Raw genomic sequence first — 9,843 nt, forward strand, 5'->3', positions numbered from 1 at the left:
ACTTAATTCATTAACTTCAAGTTAAGTATCTATTGATATTTGTTATATAAAGTCTAAATATTTTATCTATCTAACTTGAGGGGGCCTATTTTCAATAGAATATTTCCTAGGCTGCGTCTGATATAATTTTTACCAGTTTACCTGTTAGATAAACCAAAATAAGGTAGGTACATAAGGTTAATTTAATTAAATATTAGTCAAATAAATTACTCGGCTGTACAGCCATATAAAAACTTTAATAAAAAAAAATTTATTCAATAAAACTTATTCAATAGTATCAACATAAAAATATTTTGAATAAAGCGCCTTAAAGTAACAGTTTCACACTTGACTGTATATTAATTTGAAAAGACCCAATTCCAAATCGTGTAACAGAGCAATAATTGTTAAAAATATCTAATCAGAAATCATGCGTCACTGGAACGCAATATAACTGTTATTTCAGTTATGCTGTTGGCAGCATTGGACAACGTAATGTTTGATGTTTGATTTTTTGATTGATGTAATACGCGCATCCCACCAGGTGTTTTTTAGTTTATAAACAAAGTGATTAGATAATTTTAAAATAATAAATGCCATCAATTAACTAAGAATCAAGGTGTAAGAAGTGTCTATTAAATTTATTTCTCGTAATAATGGAGCCTACTTCGCCATGGAAAAGGCCAAGCGATGTAATGCGGCTGCACAAGATGAAAAAACGAAAAATTGCTTTACAGGTATTGTTTAAAATAATTTTATGATCAATGATAACAAAATAGAAGCAACAAACATTTTATTAAATACACCAAATTCTACTTCTTCCCTTTTTTTACTCTTCCGACAAAAACAAAACACACTTAGCTCAATTAATTTAAAAATAAGTTGTTACTCAACAAAACAAGAGAATATAATTAAACAATAATCAAAATTAAACTTAATTAGCATTAAAACTACATGACATGTTTATTTATAATTAATGCATAACCTACATTCCTCTTGCAAGCACACTTGTTAATTTGAAACCTGAGTAATAGTACCCCCTAAAATAATCTGGATTTTAATAACAATTAATGGCAACTATAATCCCAATTATAATAAAAGAAATACCTAAGTACTTTTATTATAAGGACATAACATAATGTAACTGGTAAAAGTGGGTGTTACATTGTATTTGTAGACCTCTGTCTTGTTCTTTTTGAATATCTATCCCTTATTACATAGACATTTATGAAAATAAAAAAATTTTTTAAATAAGGGATCCACCTCCAATCTGTCTCAAAAAAATTGAGGCAGTAAAGGTCCGCCTCAATTTTTTTAAGTCAGGTCATTTCCCAAAAGCCTTCTCCTAAGTCTAAAAAATACTATGCTGAAAACTGCTTCAAATCAGTTCAGCTAAATGCGAGATAATCGTGCGCAACATACATACTTGTAGGTCAAACAGAAAATCTCCTTTTTTGAAGTCCTGAAATAAATCTTATGTTCAAACAAATTATTGTACTCCTACTACTTCTAGGAACGCATGAAACAGCCTTCTCAACCAGCTCCAGAGCCATCAAGCAGTCAAAAACATGTTGATTTAGATTTCTCAAGGATATTAGAAGGAGACAAAAGGAAAAATCCATTTTCTAAGTAAGTTCTATGCATTAACACAGAACATAACAAAATAGATTTAGAGAAGTGTAGAATAAACTTAATTTTTCATCACTATAAAGTTTATATTGCGACAACGACAACAATTTAACATATTAAATGCCACGGGGGGTTAAGGGACTGGCACTAACAGGATTTGCCTTCAACAGATTTTTGTTGGCAGTCAAAGTCTTAAACAACCTTACATACATTTTCCTTCCACATTCTGTGGATAAAGACATGATTACCATCAGCCTGGTTCCATTCACTGATGGATATAAGCCTCTGAGAGGCTCTCCAAAGCATGCCACAAACCTTGATCTTCATATTCAACTCATACACAAATATTGCCATTCAAAAACTATGTTATAATCCAATCACCTAATATTTACTGTCAATTATACACCAAAAACTTATAAAATTATATTCACAAACAATTTATCTAATAACAATATGACATACTCACATATCACATAACAAACCACAAGAAAAGAAGCCAAGGTTACAAGTAGATGATCAGCTGGATGAGTCCAATGACAAGACTCTGTATGCCTTATTGAACCTGCCAGCCAAAGTACAGGAGAAGCCAGTCAAAGATGTGGACACAGAGAAACTGTCCACATTCTCCAATTTATTACAGAAGTTCACTGCTGAACATTCTGTGGAGCCTGTAAGTAGTATTTCATATTTATTTAGTTATTTTGTGCTTGTATAAGTTCTTTCTAATATTCTGATACAGCAAAATATTATTAAGTAGAATAGTAGGAAGCTAAAATACACAATAAGTTTTGTAAATTTATTTTTGCATTAACTAATTAGTCTTAATGAAGTTCAATATTATGCAAGATACATAATTCTAAGAAAGCCCAATCATTGTTATTTTTAAACGAGATAGTGGACAAACATCCACCCATCACATGTAAAGAAAAGTCTTCTTAATTTCTAATTTCTTGTGTAACAGGTCTTTCCTATGGACAGGTAACTAGAGTAACTTCTAAATAATTACTTTGTATTAAATTAATAGTGGTAAATTATTTTCTTTTTCCGTTTTAGATTCCAGAGAAGAAATACAAGTATATACCCATTGATTGGGCATTAAAAACTAAGTTAAGATTAATGTCTCCCAAACCATTTGCATGGACTTCTAAGTTGAAGGCGAGTGAAGAAGCTTCTGGGATTACTGGGTAAGTTAGTTTAGTTCAAAAACTAAACAATAGTTTACTTGGCTACTCTATTCTTTAGTAGCAAACCAATTTTTTTGTCAATAGTTAAATAGTTAGTAGTTTTAATTAGAGTCTTATCTATTCCTGTGCCACTACAAAAGTTAAATATAATTAAATATGTCAATAAGATTTTAATGTTGTTAATGTTCCTAGGGCATACACCACAATAAATTGTCAGTCAGTAACAAACAATAGGCATGAGACATTTACCTATAATCAATTAGAAATCAGTATTTCTGATTGTTTGCTTGTGCAAAACAAAGGTGATTGACATCTTTTAATAAAATTATCATTGTTCACAAGCCAATATACACTAGATATAAATAATAATACATTATTTATCACCAAAATGCAGGAATTTATCAAGAGCCTTATCATTGTTTTATCGAGTTACTGCATAAAAAACATACCTAACTGCAATTTGTCAAAGAAATATTGCTATCAAAACTTATTTGAGATAAAATATGTTTTTCCCTGGAAATGTAGGTAATTTGTAACACAAACCAGCTCTCATGCCAAACTCTAGACATTATCTCACACAATGCTTTAAAAAATTTAAAGCAAAACTTTTGTATTCAACCTTATTTTCTTATTTGTTGTTTCCTTCACTACTGAGATCTTGTCTTGTCTCACTACTGACCTCATGATTAATGATTAATAAAAAATAAATGTAATTATTATGTTACCAGCCCAGTACATGGTAAAGAGGCTCACACACTATTACATGATTGGGACTTGGGTTTGATAATTTAGCGAGAATGCTAGACGCATGTAAATCAAAAATGTGCATCTCTACCTATCTTCTTCGTTGAATAAATGTAATGTTATCCTCTAAATAAATAATTCCTTCCAGCTTCGTCCGCTGCCTCGACACAACCACATCGCCTACGCTAGACACGTCACCGCGCGCTCGATTCCACCAGGCATGCCTCTACTGGCAACACCCACACCTGCCCTGGTTGGAGCTGTACCCTCGATCCTCGGGGAAGGTCGCGGCTACCAGCTTCATGGCAACCAATGAAGATGTCAAGCAGGCCTTACATAGAGAGTGGACGGAAAGCTTTAGATCCTTGTTTCAGGTAAGATCTTGATAACATAAAAGTGTTTTAACAAACTTAGCGAGATTTCTACGCTTACAAAGTCTTCAATATGACAGTGACTAGATTGCTAGAATGTTACATAAATTCATCTTTTCCATAAGTCTTTTGTTTTCGCCTAGTTTATGCTGTCGTTATCCAATATTAAGGGAATTTATATTTTGCAAAAATATTTCATAAACGAAAAGTGAATGACTTGAGAGACACCATAATATAAGTCATAACAAGGTTTTACTCCTTTCTTCCAGCTCCTACGTGCACGTCACTGTCCGTACTTCTACGTGTGTGCGAATACGTTCACGTGTCTATTCCGTGCGGCGGGAGTGTGTGGAGTGTCGGAGCCTTGCGTGTTGATCGCACCCACCACGAGAGGCTTCCGACAAACTCTGCGACAGGAAGGTAATTAGAGCTTTCTTCAATATGATCATCAACTTTGGTATTAAAATGGCCCAATTCCCCCTTCCCAATCTTCCCAATCCCCGATTCCCGAACAACAACCCTTAAATTCCTAACTCCCAAAAAGCCGGCAACGCACTTATAACACCTCTGGTGTTTCAAGTGTCCATGGGCGGTGGCGATTGCTTAACATCAGGTTATACGTCTGCTTGACTACCGGTGTGTTTCATAAAAAAAAAAAATATACATATCTAGTATAAGTCGTCATCTACCTTATGTCTTATCTTCGCATAGTTAATTTACTCATAATTTTCATTCTCAGATGTGGAATACACAATGCCGCTACGGCCAGACGGCAAGAAGAAACTGAACACGTCAGACGAAGACAGACCAAAGAATGCGTCGTTCGACAGTTGTTACGATACGATGGACGACAAGATGTCGCAGGATGCACAGGACAAGAAGGAAGACGAGGACGATGACGACCCAGACCAGCTCCTCTCACAAATGGGCTTCGAAACTGAAGTTATTAAGAAAATTAATATTACACAGGTTGGTCACCATAATTATTATCTTACGACAAACTAGAACAGGGGGCCTACTCTAATTCAACGAAAAACGAAGCTTCGTCCGAAACTTCGCAGATTTTGTACCACAATACCATTTATTGCGAAATTTCGTCAACAAAAATGAACGAATGAAATGAAAATAAATAAATAAATAGGTTTTGATTTGAAATTTGATTAAAAATAAAACGTTATTTTAAGTAATTTCCGGAAAAACCTACAGATCTCATTATAAGCTAAATACATAAGGGAACTCAATCTTATATGGTAAATAGCAGAAATATTAGATAGCAAAAACATTTTTTATAATTCTAAATCTTGATGTCTAAACTCTTTCAGGCTCGAATAACCCACAGTGCAGAAAGCAGCGTGGATAGCGCGGCCGAGTCACTTGTGTTTGTGCGAGGGGCAGATGCGCAAGCATTGTTCAATTTTTTACTCAACTGCAAGTCCATTGTGAGCCCCACCGGGCCGTTCGCAGGGGTACCGCCTACTTTATTATCTCCGACGGCCTTCCATGGGGGAACACTGCAGTCTTTAAAAGTAAGTTCGCAATCCAATTATATCTACCTATTGATAACTGAGTTCTCTAAAAAAATATTTATGCTCGCTTTTGTCCGCATAACGTAAAATAAATGCTCAAATAAATGCTCAATTATACATTCCAGTTTTATGCATGCATTTGTTTCTTGATATTCTCTGAGGTTATGGACTTTCTCACTTTCGAACCCAAACATGTATTTATTGTATTTGACGAAGGAGAAATCTACGTGGTGTTTTGAAAAAGTGTGACGTCATCATTGCTGACGTCACAGTTGTTGTTCTCACGATGGTCACCCATTTTGGGGCTTAGAAAAACTTCACGAGTACTGTAAACTTAGTTTATTCAACTCCCAGAGAGGTCCGTACTGTACGGCGATCGGAGTGCAACTGCCTCGATTGACGGGGGCCGTCTCTACGTCCCCGACTGGGGGCGTGAGGACGCGCGATCCAGGCCGAGGCCTGTTTCGGCGGTTTCTTATCGCTGCCCGCAACTGCGGGCGAGGGGTTGGAGTAGTCGGGCCCCGCGAGGGGCCCGATGCGATGTCGAGTCCGTGTTGTGGCGCCGCTAGCGGCCGCGCTCAAGCCGGGCTGGCCCGGCGAGCAGCAGGCGGGTAGCGGCGCGTGGTCAAGTCCGGTGGGGAGCCTCTACCGCCCCGCCCTAGCTAGGGCGGGCGGGAGGCTCATGTGGCTGCGTCGGGTGGGTCGGCCGGGGCGACCAGGTCTCGCGGCAGACCGTATCCGTCGGGGGGGCGCCGATGGTATGGCGCCAGCGCCCGAAGGTGGTCGTGCCGCGACTTGCCGGCGCGCTCGAACATGTTGGTGCTCAGGCGCTGCACGAAGTCGTCGACGCTCTCTACGCCGAGGTCTCTCGTTATGGTCGCGTTCCGTACGAAGCGCGGGGCCTTGACTATAGTGCGCAGCGTTAGTGATTGCTGCGCACGGAGGCGTTTCTTGCTGGATTCGGACACGAGCGCGTACCAGGCCGGGGCGGCGTAGGTAAGCCGTGTCCGAATGTAGGCCTTGTAGATGCCGAGCTTCGCACGGAGCGGCAGCGACGAGTCGAGGACCGGGCGCAGGAGGTGACGGGCGGCGCGCGCCTGAGCAACAGCCTGCTGCACGTGGGGCGTCATGGACAGGGAGCGGTCGATGGTCACGCCGAGGCTCTCGGCGCCCACCGTATTGGCTCACCCATCAGAGTCATGGTGTCCGGCTTCATGATCCCCACGGCGAGCGCTTGAGTCTTGGCCACGTTCACAGCCAGTCTCCACTTCTCCAGAGTCAGGGAGTGCATCTAAGGCGCGCTGTAGTTTGACTACTGCGTGCCGGGCGTTCAGCGACGTCGTGTAGAGCGCCGCGTCGTCCGCGTAGAGGGCGAGCTTGGCGCCGTCCACGACGGGGATGTCGTCCGTGTACACGCAGTAGCACACGGGTGAGATGCAGCTTCCCTGGGGCACGCCGGCTTGGATGCCGCGCTCAGTCGACAGAACGCCTTCCACTGCCACTTGGAAGGTTCTGCCGTGCAGGAAGGTGGCCACGATCTTAACTAGTCGACGAGGAGTAATTACAATGTCCAGCTTGCTGAGCAGGCCGGCGTGCCAGACGCGGTCTACGCCTTCTCCATGTCGAGGAATACTGCAGCGGCCCGCTCGCGCTTGTTACGCGCGGCGGCCAGGTCGTGCAGTACCCTCGCGACTTGCTGGGTCGTGGAGTGTTCGGCCCTAAAGCCGAACTGTTCGCCGCGTGGCTGGAGGTGTGGGCGCAGGTGCAACAGCAGCAGCTTCTCGAAGAGCTTCGAGACGGTATCGAGGAGCGTGATGGGGCGATAGCTCCCCGGCAGCAGCGTGTTCTTCTGTTTGGGCAGCATGATTACTCTGCCGAGCTTCCACTTATCGGGAAGTGTCCGGTGCGGAGGATCCCGTTGAACAGCCGCGTCAGCGTCGCGATTCCTCGCGGCGGCAGGCAAGGGCCTCATTGGGGATGCCGTCCGGACCGGGTGCCTTGCGTAGTGGGGCTCGGAGAGCCATACGCCGCACCAGGCCGGGGGAGAACACGATGGGGTCCTTCGGGGAGGATCGGCTGCTCCAGGTACCGTTCGACCTGTTCTTCGATGGCTGCTGTGTGTTGCACGTTACGGGCTGGGTTCGGCTGGAACAGCCTCCAGGGAGTCGGCGAAGAGCTCCGCGCGGTCCTCGGCACGGTAACGGGGGGTTCCGTCGCCGGCCAGTAGGGGCCTAATCGGAGCCGGCTTCCCTGCGAGGCTGCGGCACAATCGGTGAATGCCCGACCAATCGTCTGTCGCTCGCTCGATGGCGCGTTGCCACGACTCGCCCGCGTGGTTTGCCAAGCGGACGAGATCTTCGCAGCCAGAGCGTTGAGCGAACTCTTCATGGTCGGGCAGCGGGTCCTTTGCCACGACCTGCGAAGTCTCCTCTTCCTCTCGATCATGACTGCCTCGATTGCCTACAGTGCGGGCGTATTTATAGGACTCGGCGCACGAGCACGTGCTTACAAGTTTTAGGTTAAGTATTGAAATTACAATGATAACGTTAATTTTACATCGTATTAAACTTAAAATAATCAACTGATGATTAATAAACTGATTTTTAGGACAATCAAGTGAATTAACCAAACTTATTCTACTTTCTCTGGATAATTGATGTGGTTGCGCCGACACGGCCATACTGACAGGCGGTGCGCGCTCTGCACCAGCCTCGTTGATTTTTTTGTTGATTCTCGTAGGTTCTCGGTGATTCTCGTAGGTTCTCGGTGATTCTTGTAGGTTCTCGGTGATTCTCGTAGGTTCTCGGTGATTCTCGTTGGTTTTGTTATGTTGTGATGTGATTACCTGTAGGCAAAGAAAGTATTTTCTCTGAGAAGGATTTCTGTTCATTATAAATTAGTTGTTAGTCTCGTAGAGTTCTCGGAGGGTCTCGTAGAGTTCTCGGAGGGTCTCGTAGATTTCTCGGAGGGTCTCGTAGATTTCTCGGAGGGTCTCGTAGATTTCTCGGAGTTTAATTTAGAATTTTTGAAATTTGAAAAGAGTAATTAACCATGCAATACTTATCTGTTTATTCTGGTGGCTTGTTTTCACTCTCCAGGTCGTGGTTTTGATGTACTTGCGGCTGTTGATTCGTTCCAGTTGATCAGGTGGAAGAGCTGATGATGAAGCGGCTGGGGTAAGGGCTTCTTGCTATCCCACTTCTGATGACGAAGGAGAAATCTACGTGGTGTTTTGAAAAAGTGTGACGTCATCATTGCTGACGTCACAGTTGTTGTTCTCACGATGGTCACCCATTTTGGGGCTTAGAAAAACTTCACGAGTACTGTAAACTTAGTTTATTCAACTCCCACAGAGGTCCGTACTGTACGGCGATCGGAGTGCAACTGCCTCGATTGCCTACAGTGCGGGCGTATTTATAGGACTCGGCGCACGAGCACGTGCTTACAAGTTTTAGGTTAAGTATTGAAATTACAATGATAACGTTAATTTTACATCGTATTAAACTTAAAATAATCAACTGATGATTAATAAACTGATTTTTAGGACAATCAAGTGAATTAACCAAACTTATTCTACTTTCTCTGATAATTGATGTGGTTGCGCCGACATATTAATCTATTGCTTAACTTCGAAAATATTTGTTCCACAGGTGCGTGAAAACACAATACATTCCGATAGCAATAAGTATTACTCAATAGAGCTGCGAGGCCCGATACTGCCGACGACAGTGCATACTTTGTTCAACGTGTTGAAGACCAGTTCCTCAGCGCAGTTCAGCGCCACCTTCGCGCATCATCAGCCCACGCTGGCGTTCTCGTGGGCCGCTCGTGATATAGCTGAAGGTACTTATTGCAAAACACCTTATTTAGATTGCTACTTCTACGTGTTTAACCGGTCGTGGTGTAATATTTTACGCGCTAACCCTTTTTCGACAAATGAACTACGGTTAAAACGGGGTGAATAGACTCAAGAAAGGCGTGAATAGATATTAGATCATTTTTCCAACATATATTCACCCCTCTTCTGTATATATTCAGCCCATTTTACGATACCCAATACAAAGCTAATTATACAATTCTAACTAGCGGTTCCAGAAATTAGTATCTTCAAAGTAACAACTAATTTTATTATCTTTATTCCAGATGAATCGTCAAAAGAGAACGAGCCCAACCACTTTACCAAAGCATTCAACAAGGAGAACCTCTCAGACTGTGGCATCAGTGAGGAGATGCTGCAACACTTCTGTTCCTCAGATCCCAATGTCGTGAAACCTTTAGACTGTGTCAAGTATAACACGGAGGACGACACTTACATGTGGTGATATTTTGTCTACTATTTATTGTTTACTGTTTGTTTGTTATATTCATATTGCGATCATGAATTAAATCATATTTTTGTATGTATGTGTT

General features: G+C 42.2%; 1 protein-coding gene across 1 annotated transcript; it reads left to right on the forward strand.

Moving 5' to 3' along the window:
* Positions 1-434: 434 nt before the first annotated feature.
* On the forward strand, positions 435-9,833 carry LOC118267188 (protein downstream neighbor of son homolog). The gene is made up of 10 exons (XM_050702907.1): positions 435-716; positions 1,493-1,609; positions 2,084-2,278; positions 2,662-2,792; positions 3,685-3,910; positions 4,177-4,327; positions 4,647-4,876; positions 5,230-5,433; positions 9,084-9,276; positions 9,577-9,833. The coding sequence occupies exons 1-10, from the start codon at positions 636-638 to the stop codon at positions 9,753-9,755; spliced, it is 1,707 nt and encodes a 568-aa protein (XP_050558864.1). The 5' UTR covers positions 435-635; the 3' UTR covers positions 9,756-9,833.
* The last annotated feature ends 10 nt before the right edge of the window (positions 9,834-9,843 follow it).

This window comes from Spodoptera frugiperda, chromosome 23 (assembly GCF_023101765.2).
Source record: "Spodoptera frugiperda isolate SF20-4 chromosome 23, AGI-APGP_CSIRO_Sfru_2.0, whole genome shotgun sequence".
NCBI classification, from domain to species: domain Eukaryota; kingdom Metazoa; phylum Arthropoda; class Insecta; order Lepidoptera; family Noctuidae; genus Spodoptera; species Spodoptera frugiperda.